Here is a 24,305-nt window from a genome sequence, read left to right on the forward strand (position 1 = left end):
ACGTGACATAACGTGGAAAAGTTCAAGGGGTATGAATACTTTTGCAAGCCACTGTACAATATGGCAATGTGGCTCATGTATTCAAGTTAACCAATACATCTGTGAAGCTTTTGAGCAGCTGATCACAGGGTCAGCCCCTCAAGACTGTGACAGTAGTTCTTCTCCACAAGCCTCTGCATTGGCTGCACTGTGCTTCAGTGCATCTGAGCACATACTCTTGCACCTTGGACAGTTGGAGGCATCAACCTGCATCCACCTCCTTGCACTTACTGAGACCGGTGTGTTGGAGTTTGGATGGCAACTTGATTGACATTGCCTTTAGGGGTATCGATAAGCTTTATGTGGAAGTGAATGCGGAAAAATCTAACACTAACTGCCCCAGTTATCGGAGATGTCCTCATCCTTCAGGGAACTTCAGATGTCCTCATTCTTCTACCATAGATGAGGCTCTCACCAGGGTCTCCTCTATACCCCGTGACTCTGCTCTCACTCCCCCATTCCCCCACTCGTAACAAGGGCAGAGTCCCCCTTGTCCTCACCTTCCATCCTATCAGCCGTCACATACAACAAATAATCCTCTTACATTTTCGCCACCTCCAACGTGATCCCACCACTTGCCACATCTTCCCACCTCCTCCCCTGTCTGATTTCCGCAGAGATCGCTCCCTCCGTAACACCCTGGTCAATTCGTCCCTTCCCACCCGAACCACCCCCTCTCCGGGCACTTACCCTTGCAACCGCAAAAAATGCCACACTTGTCTCTTTACCCCCCCGACTCCATTCAAGAACCCAAGCAGTCTTTCCATGTGCCGCAGAGGTTCACCTGCACCTCCTCCAACCTCATCTATTGCATCCGCTGCTCTTGATGTCAGCAGCTCTACATCGGTGAGACCAAGTGAGAGAAGAGTCACGGGGTATAGAAGAGACCCTGGTCAGAGCCTCATCTATGGTAGAAGAATGAGGACATCTGAAGTTCCCTGAAGAATGAGGACATCTCTGATAACGGGCAGTTAGTGTTAGATTTTTCCACATTCACTTCCACATAAAGCTTATCCATACCCCTAACGGCAATGTCAATCAAGTTGCTAAACACCTCCGCTCGGTTTGCAATAACCAACCAGATCTCCCGGTGGCTCAGCACTTCAACTCCCCCTCCCATTCTGAAACCGACCTTTCTGTCCTGGGCCTGCTCCATGGCCAGAGTGAGGACCACCGGAAATTGGAGGAGCAGCACCTCATATTTCGCTTGGGCAGTTTGCACCCTAGCGGTATGAACATTGACTTCTCTAATTTCAGATAGTCCTTACTTTCAACTCTCAGCTCTCCCTCAGCCCTCTGATTCCATCTCTACCTTTCTTCCTCCCGCCACCAATCCCCCCACCCCACCCACACCAGTCTGAAGAAGGGTTTCGACCTGAAACGTTGCCTATTTCCTTTGCTCCATAGATGCTGCCTCACCCGCTGAATTTCTCCAGCATTTTTGTCTACCTTCGATTTTGCAACATCTACAGTTCCTTCTTAAACAGGTTGTCCTTAAAGGCAATTTTGATTTTCCTTTTGGATCCTGATTCTTCAGAATTCTCTTCCTCAGTTCATTGTGAAAAGCAGTCTTTGAATATTTTGAGGGAATGAGTAGATCGACACTTGACAAGCAAAATGGTGGAAGGTTACTGCAGAAAGAGTGGATTGCGAGTTGAGATCACGATCAGAGTAGACAAAATCATGCTAAAAGGTGAGCATGTTGAAGGAGCTTACTCCTGCTCCTCATTTGTACACTTGTATTTTTCCATATCTGGCTTGATCATCACCCAGATGTTCTCTGACCTGCTGAATACTTACACCATTTTGTCTCTTTATTCCATCAGTGAAATGCTATTCCCCAGAAATATATGCTACTCAGCTGCAAACAAGTGGCCCTGTATTCCTATTTATTTGATTACAGGATATGATCATTGCTTAGAATCCTGCATTTATAATCCCAATGACAAGTTCCAGATTTGGAAAATGTCTTGAAAGCCAGGGCACATAAGCATGACAAGATGAAAAAAGCTCCTGAAGTGTACCATAAATATCAACAAATCATTTCATGTGAGACACAGATCTCACTTTCATTACAGCCAGTAAGGCTTACCTCACTGGCCACATGTGATGTTGGCCCATCTCTTTTTGCAGGAGAGAGCCATTAAACTCAGAGCCTCAATCAAGTAACTAGATATGTTTGCAATGGGACCCGAATGTGTGTCAAAGTTTATACATACTCTGATAACACAATTGAGCGAGGTTGTGTAAGTCTGACTAAGTATGCACAAATTGCTCAAAATGTACCCTAAGTTTGAGATGGTCATGATCCTGGGCATGGAAATTAATTCTCAGGTACTCAGGGTCAGCTTTAATTTTATGCTGAAACTGAGCTCTTCGTTAATTTAGTATATTAGCACCTGATTGATGAGTTTGGAAGCAAATTGTGGAAGCGTTATGCTTTGCATCCATGTCTGGCTTGAAATTACTTGTTAATAATATTCAATACTTTCATAGAAACATAGACATAGAAATTAGGTGCAGGAGTAGGCCATTCGGCCCTTCGAGCCTGCACCGCCATTCAATATGATCATGGCTGATCATCCAACTCAGTATCCCGTACCTGCCTTCTCTCCATACCTCCTGATCCCCTTAGCCACAAGGGCCACATCTAACTCCCTCTTAAATATAGCCAATGAACTGGCCTCAACTACCCTCTGTGGCAGAGAGTTCCAGAGATTCACCACTCTCTGCGTGAAAAAAGTTCTTCTCATCTCGGTTTTAAAAGGATTTCCCCTTTATCCTTAAGCTGTGACCCCTTGTCCTGGACTTCCCCAACATCGGGAACAATCTTCCTGCATCTAGCCTGTCCAACCCCTTAAGAATTTTGTAAGTTTCTATAAGATCCCCTCTCAATCTTCTAAATTCTAGAGAGTATAAACCAAGTCTATCCAGTCTTTCTTCATAAGACAGTCCTGACATCCCAGGAATCAGTCTGGTGAACCGTCTCTGCACTCCCTATATGGCAATAATGTCCTTCCTCAGATTTGGAGACCAAAACTGTACGCAATACTCCAGGTGCGACTTCATATTTCGTCACATTTGGATTCCCTGTATTTTCAAGGTGATTTCTGTATCTGGGGTTCTTCATTGGTGTGAAATTAAATATTTGTATGGAGATCACTTATCCAGTCTGAAGAAGGGTCTTGACCGAAACGTCACCCATTCCTTCACTCCAGAGATGCTGCCTGTCCCGCTGAGTTACTACAGCATTTTGTGTCTACCTAACATGTAATCACAGTTACGTGACTGAGTTTTACGCGGCAAGACCAAGCACAGGAAAGATTACAAGATACATTTATTTGTCAAATGTACCAATCGGTAGTGAAATGTGTGGTAGTCATTCGAATAATAAAGAGCACAGAACACGATAGTTTTTTGACACAGACATCCCCACACAACGGGATCAAAGTTTCCCACTGTGAGGGAAGGCTCCAAAAATTCAGTCATCTTCCTCTGTTGTCCTCCTGTGGTCGGGGAGCTCCCGAACCCCCGCTATCGCCACTACGGGTGGCCCGATGTTCAGTCCCGCACGTCGGGGTGATGGAATCCCAACGTTGGGACTGGAGGACATCCTCAGCGGCTTGGACATCCGAACCGGCCACCTCCCACCGGAGTCCTCGGCTTCCGAAGTCCACAGTCCGCGCTGGGTGGAGATTCAACGCTGGCGGCACTGGCCAAAGGGCCCCAGGAATGGAATGTTAAAATTAGCGCCAGCTGCGCTGGAAGCTCTTCAAACCACAGCTCAGATGTTGAAGCAGCAGGCCCAACTCCGGTGCCTCAAATGGCGATCCAGGTAAGGCATCGCCCGCTCCGTGATGTATCCAGCCCTGCGCCGCTGCCGCTGAGGCTTTGGTCCGGTGCCCGGCAGGAAAGGTCGCACCAATCCAGGTGGTATGCCGCGAGGAGGGGGGCGAGAACGCTACTCGGAGAATAGTCACGTCCTCGCCAGGAAGTGACTTGGAAACTGTTTCCCCCTTACCCTACCCCCTCCATAGAAAAGCTAGAGAAACTAAAGAAACATACTTTTAAAACTAAATTTTTTTTAAAAAGATGGAAAAACAGGTTGTAGGCAGAGGCTACCTTCAATACGGCGCCCCTAGTGGACTATTCCTTCGCACTGTGCGCATTGTGGAGAGGCTTGCTGATCATTTCGCTGAACACCTCCCAGTCTGCCTAAACCTGCATGATATCCTGGTTGTCAAACATTTTAACTCTTCCTCCCATTCCCATACTGACCTTTCTGTCCTGGGCCTCCTCCATTGTCAGAGTGAGGCCCAGCGCAAATAGGAGGAACAGCACCACATATTTTGCTTGGGAAGCTTACAGCCCAGTGGTATGAATATTGACCTCCATCTTCAAGCAACCCTTGCATCCCCTCTCTATCCCTCCCCCACCCACGTTGTACCAGTTGTACCAGTTGCACCAGCTTCAAAGTCCTCTTGTTGAGTCTCATTATCTGTAACTCGTTCTCACCTAGCTCAAAGCTAATGATGATTTGTTTCCTTTATTATTGTTGGGGGTTTTTTTGCATATCTTTTGTTCATTTATTCTATATCTCTCTACATCACTGTCGATTATCTCTCGTTTCCCTTTCCCCTGACTCTCAGGCTGAAGAAGGGTCTCGATCCAAGACATCCGAGTTGTGAATTTGTGGAATTCCCTGCCACAGAGGGCAGTGGAGGCCAAATCACTGGATGGATTTAAGAGAGAGCTAGATGGAGTCAAGAGTCAATTTAATTGTCATTTGGACCCCTGGAGGTCCAAACGAAATGCCGTTTCTGCAGCCATACATTACACACAAATAGACCCCAGACACAACATAATTACATTTTACATAAACATCCATCACATAGCTGTGATGGAAGGCCAAAAAAACTTATCTCTCCACTGCACTCTCCCCCCCCCCCCCCCCCCCCCCGATGTCAGAGTCAAAGTCAAAGCCCCCGGCTGGCGATGGCGATTGTCCCGCGGCCATTGAAGCCACGCCGGGTGGTGCGAGGTCGCACACCGGGTCTTGGTGTTGGAGCCCCCGGTGTGCGCTCGCAAAGTCCCGCGGCCATTCCAGCCGCGCGGGGCAGTGGTGCTAGGCCCCGCTCCAGGAGCTCTTCAACCCCGCAACACGGGCGGGAGAATTCGCCGTTGCAGGAGCCCCGAAAAGCGGTCTCCCTCCAGGGATCCGCGGGCTCCCGGTGCCGCCGTCCGCAGACCCGCAGTAGCAGCCTTCGCATCAGCGGCAGCAGCAGCGGCAGCGGCAACGCTCCTCCACCGCTCCACCCGCTCCGGTCTCGGCCAGCTCCGCGACGGCAACGGTGAGTCGGCACCAGAGTCCCCGGCTTCTTCCTGTTGGAGGCCGCTCCTCGTTGCGGCCCCAACGACAACGGAAACCCGACGAGAAAAGGTCGGGTCTCCAGCGCAGGGAGAGATTCAAAAGTTCCCCCCCCCCCTCCCACCCCACCCCCATCCCCCCACACACACACCCCAACATAAAATAACAAAAAACTACATAAAAACACAGACAAAAAATAATAAAACACGGACAGGCTGCAGAGGCCGCTGCTGACCAGAGTCGCGCCGCCTACCGCCGCCGAGCTCTTGGGGCTAGTGGAATCAAGGGAAATGGGGAGAAGGCAGGCACGGGCTATTGACTGGGGACGATCAGCCATGATCACAATGAATGGCGGTGCTGGCTCGAAGGGCCGAATGGCCGAATGGCCTCCTCCTGCACGCGCCTATTTTCTATGTCTATGTCTACATCACCTATTCCTTTTCTGCAGAAATGCTGTCTGACCCAGTGAGTTACTCCAGCTTTTTGTGTCTATATTATTTTCTCCTTCTCCATCCGTGATGCTTTTGCACCGTTTCCCTCCCCTCCCCCACTCTTGACCTCTCGCCACACGTGTCGGAGCGGTGGCTGGTGCGCAGGCGCAGGGCGGGAAGCCTGTGCCGCACGACCATCGGCCAAGCTGCGGAGTGACGCAGCGTGCGTGCCCTGCGCGGTGACGCTCGTCGGCACGGTCGGCGCGGCGACGGAGTGACGCAGCGTGCGCGGTGACGCTCGTCGGTTCGGTGCAGGGCTAAAGTTTGGGCTGATCCGGAGAGAAAGGATTGAGCGGCGGATCCCGGGCGCTGGGCCCCGCCGCCGAGCACAGCCCCGACACGGACACGGACACCGCCGACACGGGCACCACCGACACGGGCACCGCCGCCGCAAGGTTGGCGCAAAGCCGAATGAAACGCACCGTCTGGTAACGGAGGACGGAGACGTTCATGTGGGCGATGGGGGCGGGCGGGCGGGGAGAGAGACTGGGGGGGGGGGGGAGCAAGATGGTGGGGAAGGAAAGGGAAGGAAGGAAGGACCGGAGGGAGGGGGAGTCTGGGGAAAGAGACGTGTAGAGGGGGTGGGAGACTGGGGGCAGGGAGAGGGAATGAGAAGGAGAGGGGGTTCAGACTGGGGGGTCAGTGGGAAAGATGATGGAGGGGGTGGAAGGGGAGAGATGAGAGGGACGTGGAGAGGCGGGGGGGAGAGAAGAAAAGTGGAGATGGGAGAGGGGGAGAGCATTGAGTCTGGAGTGTAAAGGAGAGAGATGGGGAGAGGGTGGGAGAAGGGAAAGAAGGCAGGTGATGGAGAGAGACGGGAGCGGAGGAAGGTACACAGGCGGGCAGGGAGAGACAGGCGAGATTGGGGAGAGGGAGTTGAGTTGAAACTGGGGAGAGGGAAAGGGACGGGGAGTGGTGGAGACTGGAGAGAAGAGAGGCTGTGTGAGGGGGAAGAGAGGCTGTGAGGGAGAGATAGGGGGATAATGGTGAATAGGAAAAAACTGGGATGGGGAGATTGGGAAGGGAGGGAGAGCAACAGGATGAAAGGAGAGAGATGGGATGAGGGGAGGAATAGAGAGAATGTCACCTGTCCATTCCCACTACAGATGCTGCCTGATCTGCGTAACTCCCAACAATTATTTTTGCTCAAGTTTTCAGCATCTGCAATCTCTTGTGCCCTGAGGGTAAAGCGTGACTGTGTTCCTCCGCAGATGTTGCCTGACTTGGTGTTTCTGGCATTCCAGATTTTCAACATCCACAGTATTTTAGATTTGTTTTTGTAGGATTGTGTATGTTATGTGCTTTTAATAAAATCGAGTAGTAAGGGAGATAAATTATATGTCGAAGGATTGAAAGCAATCCTTTTTTTTTAAAGCAATCTGAACAGAAGCAGAATCTGGTTTAGCATTAAAAAAATAAATATATTATTACCTGAACAGAGAAATGTGAATAAGGGCAATATAATTAGGACAAAATCTGAAGAAGGATGTCAATTATAGGGCCTTGATTCAACATAGCTTCTGAAAGACAAGAGCAGTGCAGCCTAGATGGGGTGCCCAGATGTCTGGGCAAGAAGAATCAGTTTTGAGCAGAAGATAGGCACAAAAAGTCGGAGTACCTCAGCTGGAGAAAAGGAAAATAGGTGATGTTTAGGGTCGAGACCCTTCTTGAGTCTGAAGACCTGGGTCTCGACCTGACACATCACCTATTCCTTTTCTCCAGAGATGCTGTCTGACCCACTGAGTTAATCTAGCTTTTTATGTGTGTCTGGTTTAAATCAGCATCTGCTGTTCCTTCTTACACATTGGAGCAGAAGACTGCAGGCTGGCACTATTTCTAGCATTTCAGCACTTATTCGAGGTCATTAAAGCAGTGATATCATGTGGTACTTTGTGTGACATTACTTACAGATTTTCTACTGTGCGCTATGGGAACCATGCACTAAGACTGGTGCAGGTCTGAGGTTGCTCGGCATTTATTAACCATTCTAACCTTCATGGTCCAAATTATCCTCCAGACTAGGGCAGCCTTACTTTTCTATTACCATTAGGCCTCGTCTGACGGCTGAAATGCTTGCTGTCAGGATTGGATTGCTGGATATTGGAAATAAAAAGCACTGAAAGCACTCAAAAGGTCAAGCAGTATCTGTGGTAAAAGGTGCAGAATTCATGTTTAAGGTTGAAAACTCTTTGTCAGTACTGGGAATGAGGTTAAACAACAATATTTTAAGCTTTGGAGAAGGCTGTGGTGGATTGGTTATTTGTGATAGGATCAGGACCCAGTGATGCTGTGGGAATGGGTTGTCTGGCAAAATGGTGACTGAGGATAGTTAGAGGTTGATGATGGGTGGTGGCTTATAGCTGAATGGAGGGATTTGTCCAGGAGGATATGTTGTACCAATGGACAAAGGCCAACTGAGCCAATATAGTGATGGATGATCTGCAGCAGAAATCTGACAGAAAGAGAATAATCCAAAGTTGCAGAAATAAAATATTGAGTTTTGAAGGCTGTAACATTTATGAAGAAAATGAGGTGTTGTTCCTCAAGCTTGAATTTGTTCTTGGAACAGTGGAGAGGCAAGTGGATCAGTGTTCAACGGAGAATTAAAGTGGCAGGCAACATAATGCTCATTGTCACAGGTCACCCCTTTTTTAGAGCATCTATCTACATTTAGAACACGGGTCTACAATGTAGAGGAAGCTATGTATTGTGAATGCAGTATGTTAAATTGTTAAAGACGCCTTAAAGTGAAACAAATATGGAGACAGGAATTGGGAGAATGGAATGGAGTTCTTCCAGTACATTGTAGGATCATCAGTGGGTTAAATCATTCACTTCAGGAGCTTGCATATTGTTTGTTTGCTTACTTGTAATGGCACATTGTCTTGAATCCAGTGTATTGATATCCATCAATATATAACGTTTATACAATGGATTTTGGTCATAATGGACTGAGGTGTCCGTTTGTTTTGGTGGGCGGCGCGCAGTGCAGAATGGGGCAGAGGAAAGGCAGTGCCGGGGAGAGAGCGGGCATTAAAACACATTTGATCGTTACATTGGGCGTGCAGCGGCTGCCACATAGCGAGGTCCCGGGGTGTTGGATCCAGAACCACCTTCCTTGGCAACGTGCCTCAGTCGCCTGGTAATGGCACGAGGCTCTCACTGCTCTTTCCCTCCCCTCCCGGGTTTTCTGGTGAGGTGCCGCCAAGTGGCATGCTTGCGGTAGTGGACAGAGCAAGCTGCATATGTACCGGGGCCTACCCTGGAGCACTGGGGGTTATGTGGCTTCCAGGTCTGTGAATTCCCCCTGGTTTAAATCCCTCCCACCCAACACATTGCTTCGCACCCCGAGTTAAAACATGAATATTTACCCCCCACACCTGGCTATAGCAGACAATCGGCAATAACAGACACCATCCGTCCCCGTCCACCCCGTGGTTCGTTATTGTGAGGGTTTACTGAGCGGGAAAGACATTTTAATGGCTTTTCAGTGTTTCTTTTTAATGAATTGGGCAATAGACAATAGGTGCAGGAGTAGGCTGTTCGGCCCTTCGAGACAGCACCGCCGTTCAATGTGATCATGGCTGATGATAATTTGTGCAATTTGGGCAAAACTGCACAAAGACCATTGAGTATGAAAATGGCAGCAACGTGGCTGAACAAGCACAATGGCAGCAGACACACCAGACTATGACTGGTTTCTGTTAGTGCAAGGCAAGTGCCTGGTTTTGGCATTCCAAGAAGGTTAGTCAGTTTGTATTAATTAAAATAATTATGCGTCCACTGTCTGATGTATATTCTGTCATCTATCATGCCATGATCTCCCTGATTAACTCATCCCTTCCCACCCAAACCACCCTTCCCCAGGTACTTTTCCCTACAACCACAGGAGTTCAGTTCAGTTTATTGTCACGTGTACTGGGGTACAGTGAAAAGCTTTTGTTGTGTGCTAACCAGTCAGCGGAAAGACAAAACATGATTACAATCAAGCCATTCACAGTGTACAGATACATGATAATGGAGTAATGTTTAGTGCAAGATAAAGCCAGTAAAGTCTAATCAAAGATAGTCCGGGGGTCTCCAATGAGGTAAATAGTAGTTCAGGTCTGCTCTTCAGTTGCGGTAGGATGGTTCAGTTGCCTGATAACAGCTAGGAAGGAACTGTCCCTGAATCTGGAGTTGTGAATTTTCTCACTTCTATACCTTTTGCCCGAGGGGAGATGAGGGAGTGGCCTGGGTGCGACCTGTCCTTGATTATGCCGAGGCAGCGTGAGGTTTAAATGGAGTCAATGGAAGGGAGGTTAGTTTACGTGATTGTCTGGGCTACGTCCACAATTCGCTGCAATTTCTTTCTGTCTTGGATGGAGCTGTTCCCAAACCAAGCTGTGATGCGTCCTGATAAAATGATTTCACACATCCCAATAGTTCCTCCCTTGACTCCGTCCAAGGAACCTGACAGGCGGCAGCTCAAATGTCAGCAAAGCATCACTCCCTGACGAGCTCAATGCGTTTTATGCACGCTTTGATATGGAGAATTCTGCTGTGACTTCCCGAGCCGTGATGGTATTTCGGTCACAGTCCCAGAGGCCGACGTTAGAAGATCCTTCAGAGGGGTGAACCCTCAGAAAGCGCCTGGACCTGATGGTATACCCAGGCGTGTTTTAAAAACCTGTGCGGACCAACTGGCTGGAGTTTTTACAGAAATTTTCACTTCTGAGGTTCCCACCTGCTTTAAAAGGACATCATTAACACCAGTGCCCAAGAAGTGCAAAGGTGACGTGCCTCAATGACTATCGACCAGTGGCACTAACGTCTGTGGTGATGAAATGCTTTGAGAGGCTGATCATGGTGCAAATCAACTCATACCTCAATAAAAACCTGGACCCACTGCAGTTCGCTTACCGCCACAACAGATCAACGGTGGATGCGTTCTCACTGGCCTTCCACTCCGATCTGGGCCATTTGGGCTACTAAAACTCATATGCCAGGCTGATAACCATCATCCCCCTCCAAGCTGGTTACCAAGCTCTCAGATCTGGGTCTCTGCGCATCGCTCTGTAATTGGATCCTCGGCTTCCTCATTCACAGACCACGGTCTGTCCGTATTGGTGGAAATATGTCATCCTCGATAACAATCAGCACGGGAGCACCTCAAGGCTGCCTGCTCAGCCCCCTGCTATACTCATTCTATAATCATGACTGCGTAGCCTGACATACTGCGATCTCCATCATCGAGTTCGCTGACGACACCATGACATTTCACTGATGGGGACGAGTCAGAATATAGAAGTGAGATAGACCGATTGACCAAATGGTGCCAGCACAATAACCTGGCTCTCAACACCAGCAAAACGAAGGAACTGATTGTGCACTTCGGAAGGGGTTGGATGGGGACTCACAGCCCCGTTTATTTCAACGGGTCGATGGTGGAAAGGGTTAGGAACTTAAAATTCCTGGGTGTGCATATTTCCGAAGATCTCTCCTGGTCCCAGAAAACTGATGCATTTATAAAGAAAACACCTCTACTTCCTGAGAAGATTACGGAGAGTCGGTATGTCAAGGAGGACTCTCTCGAACTTCTACTGGTGCACAATAGAGAGCATGCTGACCGGTTGCTTCGTGGCTTGGTTCGGCAACCTGAGTGTACAGGATCGGAAAAGGCTGCAAAAAGTTGTAAACACTGCCCAGTGGCTACAATATTCTGTTGTGCTGCAGCAAGGAAGAATGTCATTGTCCTATCTGGGACACAAGTAAATAAACTCTCTTGACTTGACAGTCCTTTCAGCTTTGGCAGAGGTTCACTTCCACCTCCTCCAACCTCATCTACTGTATATCCTGTTCTAGGCATGGACTCCTATATATTGGCGAGACCAAGCGCAGACTGGGCGATCGTTTCGTTGAACACCTCCGCTCAGTCCACCTGGGTTGCTAAACACTTTAACTTCCCCCTCCCATTCCCATACTGATATTTCTGTCCTGGACCTCTTCCACTATCAGAGTGAGGCAAATGCAAATTGGAGGAACGGCACCTCATATTTTGCTTGGGTAGCTTACAACCTAGCGGTATGAATACTGATTTCTCTAACTTTAAGTAACTCTTGCTTTTTCTCTCTCTACCCACCCCGGCCCTAGTTTCACTGTCCTGAATAATTTTACTGTTTCTATGCCTTCCCATCAGCCCACAATAAAGTATTGTACATTTCCTTGAGCATCGTCTGCTTTGATCTGTCCTTTGAACCTTGCATCCTCTTTGTGCCCTTCCATATCTCTAGTTTCTTTCTCCCCCTGACTCTGTCAGAAGAAGGGTTTCGACCTGAAATGTCAGATGCACAGCCACTCCAGCATTTTGTGTCTAACTACTGAAAGAATGAGATCAAGTGAAAAGAATCAGGATTATGAAGGAGGTTATTTGTTTAAACCATGTTTTGGGATATTTGTAAACTGATTTGTAGCAGGAAGATGAGGCTCCAAGTCTGTCTATTAGAATGTCTACTGATGCTGCACTTAAGGACTTGTTTGAGTACAGTTGTCTTTTGATCAAAAGTTAATATCGAAATTAGAATATGAACAATTTGTTGGCCAGGCCCTCCTGATTAATTCCTTACAAGCCCTTCACTGTTTCCAGTCAATTGCTCATTGAGACCTTGACAGTCTTTAAAAAAACAGTTTTTAAAGTGGAAGCTAAAAATGTAGATAAATGGTTACTATTAAGTTATAGCAGTGTTTTTCAGGAAATTTCTGTATTTTTGTATACCATTTATGCTCTTGAATAACAGAAAGGATTTGACTAATTCCACTTTTTTTTTTGGACCTTAAGCTACAATAGAAATCAAATGTCACCATCTCTGGAATCGTACACTGCAGAAGGAGGCCATTTGACCCAACCTCCCTGGGCTGGATCTTAGCACCTTTTGTGATTAGCTCTGGAAGTTCTTCCTTCTCAAGTATGTATCCAAGGTTACTTCCTCAAAAAAGCTTGACATTTTCATTGATAGAAGTTCAGAACTTACTGCAAAATACACAGAGTGGTTGATTGGAAATTAAATTTGCTGCATGTGATGTTAATGCCCAATGATCCCCTCAAAAAAATCAGTGCAATTGGCTAAAAATGTAGAAGTAGCATTGTGGTTGTACACAAAATTATGCCTGCACTCATAGGATGCCAGTAATGCAGTACCCAGACTCTGCATATATTCCTTGGATGCAGTGACCTCAAATGTAGTGGTGTAGCTAATTGTGAGACATGGCAGAAATTTGCTGCTGCTTGCAAAGATCTGTGGCAAGGAGATGAAGTCATTGACCCCACGAAGAAAGCAGTCTGGAAAGTATTCCCACAACACCTCATGTGTCTCTGTCAGAGCATTAGAAAAGCTGAATTGGAAATGCATTCAGCTTGGATCCAGGTAGGATGTGGTGTCCCTGAACACGGAAGGACACAGGGGGTCTCTAGCTCACCCTGTGCAGCTAATTATTGCAACAATAATGCATGTTCTAATGGAAAGTTGCCAGCGATGTAAGCATTGAGACACCTGTGGTACGAGTATCTTAGCTGCCGAAAGCTCAAACTGAACTCTCCCTGTTAGCTTAAGCATACTCTTGTCACATGGGAAGGTGGTTGAGGAGCATGTCAATACTGAAACTGCCCAGTCAAGTCTCCAGATCTCAATAAAGTTTCCTTTTAACTAGATGTAAAAATATTAGAATAATACAAAGTGCACTCAATCATACTGTGAACAGTTCAATGATATCAATGATAGTTGTAGGTAAGATCGTGAATTTAAAGTAAATGGTAGTAAGGCAGTGCCCGACCAGTCATTTGATGTGCAACTGATATCAGGACCACTTCAGTTGCAACAAAATAAATAGTGCATGGAAGTCTCCACTCCAGTTTACCAAACTCTCTTAGATGATGATGATGATGGTGATCAGAATCTATGATGGGTTACTTATTTTTACATGCTGTTTGTGCATTAAAGACTTGGTGATAATGGATCTAATTTCTAGGTTGCTTATTTGTTAACAAGTAATTGTGTTTGTCTGATCAGCTTATTTAGCTATGAAGTGTCTGGACAGATGGGAAGGAAATGCTGAGCTTGTTTTAAATTGGGTAAACTAGATAGACAACTGTAGATCCCTGTGTGCCATCAGCAACATTTGGAAATGTGGCACCAAAGCAACACAGCAAATGATGAATGGGTCATAGCTGGTAGGAGACTAAAGACAGTGGAACGGAAATGTTGTACTAAGATAGAAGCATGGCAAGAATAAGAAATAACAACTCTTCTTGTTTTGCAGTAATCTTTTCCTGATGGCCCAATGTAGTATTCTTGTTCTGCTACTTCTGGCCCCAAAAGCCTTTCGATGTGGAGCTGAAGGCAAGTTGAATACCCGGAAACTTAACTGAATAACTTAAGCTTCCAGTTGTGAATTTGTGAATGTGTTAAGTGTGTAAGCAGTGTTAACATTATTATTGGTATTAATTATTAAATTATTTTTAATTTATTTTACACTACAGATAAACATAGTATCCTGGGCACATGTTAACTAATAGCGCACTAATATTGATATAAATCCCCAGGGCCAGATAGGCTGCATCCCAGAGTACTTAAGGAAGTAGCTCCAGAAATAGTGGATGCATTAGTAATAATCTTTCAAAACTCTTTAGATTCTGGAGTAGTTCCAGAGGATTGGCGGGTAGCAAACGTAACCCCACTTTTTAAGAAGGGAGGGAGAGAGAAAACGGGGAATTACAGACCAGTTAGCCTAACATCGGTAGTGGGGAAACTGCTAGAGTCAGTTATTAAAGATGGGATAGCAGCACATTTAGAAAGTGGTGAAATCATTGGACAAAGTCAGCATGGATTTACGAAAGGTAAATCATGTCTGACGAATCTTATAGAATTTTTCGAGGATGTAACTAGTAGCGTGGATAGGGGAGAACCAGTGGATGTGGTGTATCTGGACTTCCAGAAGGCTTTCGACAAGGTCCCACATAAGAGATTAGTATACAAACTTAAAGCACATGGCATTGGGGGTTCAGTATTGATGTGGATAGAGAACTGGCTGGCAAACAGGAAGCAAAGAGTAGGAGTAAACGGGTCCTTTTCACAATGGCAGGCAGTGACTAGTGGGGTACCGCAAGGCTCAGTACTGGGACCCCAGCTATTTACAATATATATTAATGATCTGGATGAGGGAATTGAAGGCAATATCTCCAAGTTTGCGGATGACACTAAGCTGGGGGGCAGTGTTAGGTGTGAGGAGGATGCTAGGAGACTGCAAGGTGACTTGGATAGGCTGGGTGAGTGGGCAAATGTTTGGCAGATGCAGTTTAATGTGGATAAATGTGAGGTTATCCATTTTGGTGGCAAAAACGGGAAAGCAGATTATTATCTAAACGGTGGCCGATTGGGAAAGGGGGAGATGCAGCGAGACCTGGGTGTCATGGTACACCAGTCATTGAAGGTAGGCATGCAGGTGCAGCAGGCAGTAAAGAAAGCGAATGGCATGTTGGCTTTCATAGCAAGAGGATTTGAGTATAGGAGCAGGGAGGTTCTACTGCAGTTGTATAGGGTCTTGGTGAGACCACACCTGGAGTATTGCGTGCAGTTTTGGTCTCCAAATCTGAGGAAGGACATTATTGCCATAGAGGGAGTGCAGAGAAGGTTCACCAGACTGATTCCTGGGATGTCAGGACTGTCTTATGAAGAAAGACTGGATAGACTTGGTTTAGTACTCTCTAGAGTTTAGGAGATTGAGAGGGGATCTTATAGAAATTTACAAAATTCTTAAGGGGTTGGACAGGCTAGATGCAGGAAGATTGTTCCCGATGTTGGGGAAGTCCAGGACAAGGGGGTCACAGCTTAAGGATAAGGGGGAAATCCTTTAAAACCGAGATGAGGAGAACTTTTTTCACACAGAGAGTGGTGAATCTCTGGAACTCTCTGCCACAGAGGGTAGTTGAGGCCAGTTCATTGGCTATATTTAAGAGGGTGTTAGATGTGGCCCTTGTGGCCAAGGGGATCAGAGGGTATGGAGAGAAGGCAGGTACGGGATACTGAGTTGGATGATCAGCCATGATCATATTAAATGGCGGTGCAGGCTCGAAGGGCCGAATGGCCTACTCCTGCACCTAATTTCTATGTTTCTATGTTTCTAAATGGATATTTGATGATTGGCAGGGGCATGGTGGGCTGCAAGAATAGCCTTTATGCGTATTGCTGACTATCTTCATCAAATATTTAGCTCTATTTTTAGTTACTGATTTCTTTGAATTTAATATGCCCTGTGTCCTCACAGTTCTTAATTTTATTTTCAATAATGCACTTTATGGTATATTTTATTTGTTGCTCATGAAGTGTATGTGTTAGATGGTGCTGTAAGAAAAACGGCAACAAAAAGTATCGGAATGAGAGAAGAGTAAAGCAGCTTGGATGTGTTTGCGTTATTTAGTACTGTGGGAAGAAATTATTGATAATATTATCCAATCTTCCATTGCCTGAAGGGGGTACAGTCAACCATGTATTATGAAACTGAGCAGATTAAATATCATGATGGGTCTTTCCTCTTAAGGGCAATAAATGTGGAGTCTGAAGAAGGGGCCTGACCTGAAGCATCACCTATCCATATTCACCTTAGATGCTACCTGACCCTCTGAGTACTTCAGCAATCTGTGTTGTCTTCCACAATAAATGTGGACCCTATTTTGCAACTATATAGACATATTTATAGCCAACATTTTCTGCTGTTCTACATCTAATTAAAAATATTGTATTCATTTTTACAACTTGGTAGGATTTAAACCTCTGACCACACAGTTGCTGGTGCCATTCTACCCAATGTATGATCTGGTTTTGTATTTTTGAAATTTGACTGTTATTAAAGTATAGCAAAATGCAAATTCTACTGAGGCCCTAATCTGATATTGACAATCAATGATACTTGGGCTCTGATCCATTTGATGGCTGTGGCAGAACTAACAAAAATATAATTGGTTAAGTTTAGTTTAGAGATACAATGTGGAAACAGGCCGTTTGACCCACCAAATCCATGGTCCAGTGTACACCAGTTCTATGTTATTTCACTTTTGCATCATACAAACCAGGGACAATTTACAGAAGCCAATTGCAAGCCTCACATCTTTGGGATGTGGGAGGCACCCGAAGAAAAGGAGAACGTACAAACCTGGAGTCAGGATTGAACTCATGTCCCTGGTGCTGTGAACCTCTGCGCTATTGCGCTTTTGCAGAGTTTATTGAGAAGACAAAAGTTTTTCACCTTATTTTAAGCAAAAAAACGTTCTAAGTATATCATATAAAAATCACTTGTACATGATCTGTAACTATGCAAGCTATCTGCTTGTGTTTCTCAAAATATTGCAGGTTTTTGTATAAAGTTGATTCATCCCACAAATTAGGTCAGTTGTATTTGTTTTCTGTTGGAATTATTTTGTTTAGCTTGGTTTGCATTGGCACGAAGGGGTATAAAAACCCAAGTTTGGAAGATTGCCAACTACAGTAAGTACAAATGAGATATGCTTTTATCTTAATGTAAAATTTGGTTAAGATTTTAATATTGAGTTTCAAAGTTGTTTCTGATCATTTAGATGTTACATAAATTTTATTTTTTTGTGCAGATAAAGACAATCCAAGTCGGTTTCAATGTGTCTGTGAGGGGAATTCATGTGGAAGGCCTGTATGCTATGGCCAAGCATGTTTTGCTTCAGTTATACAAAATGGAGAGGTTCCTGTATACAGGAAAGGTTGCTTCAATGGTGAAGATCAAAGTGGAATGATGTGCAAGACCTCGCCTTCTGAAAATCAGGTGGTGCATTGTTGCAATGGGGACCTGTGCAATAGGAATATTACTGCAATGCCACTTCTTTCTCAGGGTAAGAACTTTGATTTTGTTTTTCCTTTACAAGAAGTGTAAATGTCACTGTTTTCCTGACTGCATGCCCTTATTCCAGACAAAAACTAGATTAATGGTTAACTTACCAAGCTGGAGAAACCTGGTATAGCTCTTGCACTCTCTTTCTAATGTTAGCCTTGCCAGTTACTCTGTGCCATACATTTTAAATAATTTAAAGTAAACTTGCTTTATTCGCTGTAATTGCTTCTTTGATATGAAACTAATATATTTTGCATTCCGAAGTTCAGAATTTGTTTTTTGTAGTACGACTTCTTTAGATCTTTAGATATGTTTCCTGCAATTGCCTCGTATCTGATCTTTTTATCAGGGCAAATGTCATAGACATAGAGTGATCCAGTGTGGAAACGGTCCCTTCGGCCCAACTCGCCCACACCGAGTTGTTTCTCACAGAACATCTGCAATATTAAATGAGTGATAAGTCTCAAACCATTTCCTTTCAATTTCCATGAAATTTTAACATACTTGAAAATATGGCAAAATGGTAGCAGATTTGTAACCAAAGAAGTAAGAAATACCAACTAAGGCCTGTTTTGAAAATCAGGATATCATGCATCAACCAAGTGGTCAGAGCAGACAGAATTATCTTGCTTTCCCAGGACAGCTTATTTTGTATGCATCACCCATCAGACAGAATACAACTTCCATATTGTACTCAAGTGCAAGCTCATTGTCCTTACTTAGCAGTTGGTTCATTTTCCTACATTAATATGGCAATAAATGAAAGTTACCATTGGAAGATTTCTTTGCAGCATAAAATGTCAGGTGAGTCATAGTGCCTGCACGTTATTTTTTTAACGTTCATTAAAAACTAATTTATAAGCAATCATGTGACACAGTTTGCCTTTGACTTAAATTGCAAAAGAGTCAAGAAAGCACGTATTTTAAGGTTTATAATTTCTTCCCAATTTGTTTTTTTTACATATATGGAACAATTGCTCTCATATGTGAATAAAGAAAATATATTCTTCAGTATTGCTCCCATCTTGGTCCAGCCTTGAAACCACTTCAACTTTTACGAAGTTGGCCAATCTTAATTTTAGGGAAGGGAACATGAGCAACTACTGGTCATATAGACCCACTGCTATCCTGACTAGGACTATGTACCTCTAAGGTTTATAAGAGGTGGTTTAGATACAAATGGACCCACATAGTATGATATTATCTAGACTAAACTTCTTCCCACGCTGCTTCCTGTAAAGACTCTATCCCCTGCTCCCAATTCTCCGTCTATGCTGCATCTGCACCCAGGATGAGGTTTTCCATATCAGGGCATTGGAGATGTCCTCATTCTTTGAGGAAAACGGAGGTTCCCCTCTTCCATTATAGATGAGGCTCTCACTAGGGTCTCCTCGATATCTGCAGCTCCGCTCTTGCTCCCCCTGCACCCATTCGTAACAAGGACAGAGTCCCCCTTCTCCTCACCCTCCACCCCATCAGCCGTCGTATACAGCATATAATCCTCCAACATTTTTGCCACCTCCAACGTGATCCCACTACTGGCCACATCTTCCCATCTCCACCCCTTTCTGCTTTCCGCAGAGACCGTTCCCTCCGAAACTCTCTGGTCAACTCGTACCTTCCCACTCAAACCACCCCCTCCCCAGGCACTTTTCCCTGCAACTGCAGGAGATGCAACACCTGTCCCTTTACCTCCCCACTCGATTCCATCCATGGATCCGAACAGTCTTTCCAGGTGAGGCAGAGGTTCACTTGCACCTCCTCCAACCTCATTTACAGTATGTTCCACGTGTCAACTTCTCTACATCGGCGAGACTAAGCGTAGGCTTGGCGATCATTTCGCTGAACACCTCCGCTCAGTCAGTCTTAACTTACCTGATCTCCCGGTTGCATAGTACTTCAACTCTCCCTCCCATTCCCAATTTGACCTTTTTGTCCTGGGCCTCCTCCATTGTCAGAGTGAGGCCCAGTGCAAATTGGAGAACAGCACCTCATATTTTGCTTGGGTAGTTTAGACCCCAGTGGTATGAACATTGACTTCTCTAACTTCAAATAGCCCTTGCTTTCCCTCTCTTTCCCTTCCCCCTTCCCAGTTCTCCCACCAATCTTACTGTCTCCGACTATATTCTATCTTTGTCCCGCCCACTCCCCTGACATCAGTCTGAAGAAGGGTCTCGACCCAAAACGTCACCCATACCTTCTCTCCAGAGATGCTGCCTGTCCCGCTGAGTTACTCCAACATTTTATGTCTTCCTTCATATTTTTTGGTTTGTGGGAACAGTTGGAAGTAAACAAGTTAGATGGTAATTGTGAAGAAAGAAAAAAGGGTTTAGAACGATGACCTTTCCACAGAACTGGTAGCTTATTGTTACGGAAGAAACTGCATCTGCTGGTTTATACTGAAGTTAGACACAAAACACTGGAATCTCAGTGGGTCAGGCTGGATCTCTGGACAAAAGGAATAGTGATGTTTTGGGTCGGACCCTTCCTTCAGACTGAAAGATAAGGGTGGCGGGGCGGGGGGGGGGTTAGTGCAGGAGTCACTTAAAATTAGAGAAATCAATGTTTATATTGTTGGGTTCTAAGCTGCCCAAGCCAAATATGAGGTACTGGTCCTCCAATTTGTATGTGGCCTCATTCTGACAATGGAGGAGGCCCAGGACAGAAAAGTCAGAATGGGAAGGGGAGTTAAAATGTTTGAAAACCGCGTGATCGTGTAAACCAAGGCAGTGAGCTGAGCGTAAGTGTAACCAGAATCTTAAATGTTATTCGCTTCCACTGGAAAGTTTCAGCATTATTTGAAGCCAATGCCCCCTTTTTTTTGTTGTGAGGTTACGCCGTCTTTAACTTTCATTGGGATTGACTAGTTTTTTTAAATTGTCTGACGACTAGTTTGCTTTTTATTTCTGGCAGCATTTTGACCACCTTTGTTGAATAAGGAAACTAACTGAAAGGGAAGACAGTTTTTTAATCATTTAAAAATAAAAGAGAATTGAGAATCCTGCATCAAACACACTTATTCTTATCAACATGTACTAAGAATTAATATTTCAAAATTGTTGCTAATGAAATCTAAAACACTGCAATTGGTTTGGAAAGAAAAGTTTCTGCGAGCTCAACTTTGCAATTATGGGAATGGAAGACACAGTCAAACCTGGTGTCTTTTTTTAAAAGGCGATACATGTTATAAACTCCTCGTGCACAATGTATTAGCTTTTAAACCAGCATCAGCAGTTCCTTCCTACATTAACGTTTAAACAGTTCATTGAGTTAAGTATCAACATCTGAAGGATAGAAGGTAGACAAAAATACTGGAGAAACTCAGCGGGTGAGGCAGCATCTACGGAGCGAAGGAATTTGTGACGTTTCGGGTCGAGACCCTTCTTCAGGCATCTGAAGGATAATCAGTTTTCAGGGAAAACAAAGCATTATGTTCAAACAGCAAGGATTGTCATGGATATATTAAAAATTAGATGGATTCTACATGTGCTGCCTTGGTATTAATGGGCTGCAAGATTGTGAGTGGAGAGAAGTGAAATTCAGTTGACCTGGTGCCAGCAACAAGCTGGCAAAACTTGGTTATTAACATGTTGGTCTGGATTATTAGATTAGACAAGAAAATGTCAATTTTGAACATGTGTCCACTGTAAATAGTGTGAACTGTACTACAAACTCAGTATCTTTAACTTACCCATGGAACTTGATCAACTTCCTCATTCATAGAACACATTGCTAGTATTGCTGCCAATTCAAACTATCAGCATAACAGCAACTCAAGGTTGTGTGCTCGCCCCTCTGCTCTACTCACTCTATACCCATCACCGTGTTGATGGACGCTGTTCCAACTGTTCTTTAAATTATCCGATGACACCACCGTTGTTGAATGAATTATGGTTGACAATACTGTATGATGTCAGAACACCAACCTCGCTCTCATCAGTAAAATCAGGGAATTGATTGCTGACTTTAGAAGAGGAAGGTTGAAGATTCGCAAACCTGTCTTCATCGACAGGAGAGAGTCAAAAAATCAGATTCCTGGGAATGAATATCTCAGAAGATCTGTGCTGGATCCATAAAGAAAGCCCATCAACGCCTCTACTCCCTTAGAAGATTGAGATTTGTTATGTCGACGAATACTCTCTTGAACTTCTACAGACGTACAGTAGAGAGCTTATTGGCTGCTTGCATCACGGCCTGGTTTGACAATTCAAACGCCCAGAAACTTGCAAAAAGTGGTGAACACTGCCCGGTCCATCACGGATGCTGACCTTCCCACCATCGATGGTATCTACAGGAGGCGCGGTTTCAGAAAGGCAGCTAGCATTATGACGTAACCACACCACCCTGGTCACACTCTCATTTCACTTCTGCCATCGCGAAGAAGGTACAAGAGCCTGAAAACGGTAACATCCAGGTTCAGGAGCAACTTCTTCCCAACAAGCCTCGGGCTATTGAACACGACAAACTCTAACTAAACACCAACCTACAAACTGCCTTGATTGCACTAGTGGCTTGTCTTGTTTTTTCTTTGCCCTATATTGTTTGTTTTTTTATATATTGACTCTACGAGTACTATGTTTACGTATCTGTTGTTCTGCTGTAAGTAAGAATTTCATTGTTCAGTTTTGGGACATATAACAATAAAACACTTTGTACCTCTAAAAATAGAGATGTCCTTGGCCCTTAATTATTTCCTGTCTATATGAATAAGCTGAAGAAAGGGGCAAAGCGTAAGGAATCAGTAGTACAGGTGCACAACCTTTTATCCGAAAGCCTTGGGACCAGACACTTTTCGTAATTCAGAATTTTTCGGCTTTCGGAATGGAAGATTTTTAGCGTAGATTTTAACGGCTGGCTCAGTGGTAGAGTGCTCGGCTCGTATCCGCAAGGTCGCGAGTTTGCGCCTCGATCCTGGCAGTTACTCGATCGCGAGTTTGAGTCTTCAATGTAGTTTTTTCTTGCAGAATAGGAGAGAATAGGGAGGGTTAGGCTGGGATCATTCTCTGCGAGATGATCTTAGTGCGGGAGACAAGTGTAGGAGAGGTGTACTGACTGTGTGGGCAGAACTTTGGAAGTGATTGCCCACCATTCTCAAAAGCCGCTGTGTCTCCCTGTCCCTCCAACTCCAGAGGAATCCGCTCCCCGATGGGCCGCTACGGCGACAAGTGGCAGTTCGCCCACAGCCCGAGCTGCGCCCCCTCATCCGCAACCCGGGTTCCTCTGGAGTTGGAGCGGGGCTGGGCTAGAGTTGTTGCTGGCTGTGAGTCTATGGGATCTCCGTGCTTGCAGTCGGTGTCCCGTTGGTCCTGACGTCTCCGGTCACCCCCCTGGAATGGAGCTGAGACTGGGAACTGTACCGCCCTTACCCCCTCCCTCTGCAACTGCAAACAACCCCACAGTTCCCAGTCTCAGCTCCTGTACAGGGGGGTGGCCGGAGAGGCCACAGCCCGAGCCATCAGCTTCTGTCCCTACGGGGACAGCGGAGAGCGTGTTCCTCTGGAATTGGAACGGGGCTGGGCTGCTGCTGGCTGTGGGTCTCTGGGTTCTCCGTGCTTGCAGTGGGCCTGGGGGTCGGTGTCCCGTTGGTCCTGACGTCTCCGGTGACTGGCACTGACTCCAACGTGAAGACAGTGCAAAGCCCCCGCACCAGTGCAATGCGCGGGGAGCTGGCGAGGGGAGGGAAGGGATCACACACATGGCCGGGAAGCAGAGGGGTGTAGGTGGGGTGAAACTGAAGGGAGCGACAATTTGCTGCTGCCTGCCCGCTGAGTTAAAAAGTTCCCACGCAAGACTCACGATACACTGTGTATTGTGAGTCTACCGTGGGAACTTTTTAACTCAGCGGGCAGGCAGCAGCAAATTGTCAATTATTAACCCTCCCGCGCAATATACCCTCACCTTCTCTTTTATGAATGGGGATTTAGTTCGCCTTTCTTCGAGGACCGACCGGAGGTTCCGCTGTCACCTCTGCGGGCCGCCCTCGGTGAACGTCTTCAAGGACCTTTCTTCAAGGACTGAAAAAATGTCCGCTATTCAGAGGTTTTCGTTATTTGGATCTTCGGATAAAAGGTTGTGCACCTGTAGTAGGCACCTCTTGGTCATGACTGACCATGGGTGATGCATCCTGGTCGGATGCAAGCCTGGGCGATGTCATATGGAGGACAGGCAGTTGCCCATGCAGCACGTCCCCCCTCTCCACATCGCTGATCGATCCAAAGGAACAGCAGGGCCGTTACAGTTTGGCACCAGCGCCGTCGCAGGAGCTGCCAGAGCGAGGTTGTGGACAACGACAAACTGCCTTAGGGGCTCCAACTCCGGATTTTCTTGAGGTTTACTCCAGGAGCCTTTTCCATGACTGCATATGGCCACAAGGCAGTGGAGGTTTTAAATCAGAATTTTCCATCTCCTAGATGGACTGCCTTCCCAGGTTGACGAGCCCCATCTGCCCGAGACATGTGGGGGCGGGAGCATCTACCTTCCCGCGCAGGTCTCTAGCCCATAAAGCACAAAAAACAGGC

General features: G+C 45.8%; 1 protein-coding gene across 2 annotated transcripts in view; it reads left to right on the forward strand.

The window, feature by feature from the left end:
- The first annotated feature begins 6,127 nt into the window (after positions 1-6,127).
- Positions 6,128-24,305, forward strand: part of LOC129696580 (activin receptor type-1-like) — a 37,414-nt gene continuing 19,236 nt past the window's right edge. Inside the window, exons 1-4 of one of the 2 annotated variants that reach the window (XM_055634624.1) lie at positions 6,128-6,326; positions 12,716-12,842; positions 14,194-14,273; positions 17,534-17,788. In XM_055634624.1, the coding sequence (XP_055490599.1) occupies positions 14,207-14,273; positions 17,534-17,788 (322 nt within the window). In that variant the 5' untranslated portion in view covers positions 6,128-6,326; positions 12,716-12,842; positions 14,194-14,206. The remainder of the gene's footprint in view (positions 6,327-12,715; positions 12,843-14,193; positions 14,274-17,533; positions 17,789-24,305) is intronic. The other variant, XM_055634623.1, reaches the window with a different exon arrangement.

The sequence above is a fragment of the Leucoraja erinacea genome, chromosome 4 (assembly GCF_028641065.1).
Source record: "Leucoraja erinacea ecotype New England chromosome 4, Leri_hhj_1, whole genome shotgun sequence".
NCBI classification, from domain to species: domain Eukaryota; kingdom Metazoa; phylum Chordata; class Chondrichthyes; order Rajiformes; family Rajidae; genus Leucoraja; species Leucoraja erinaceus.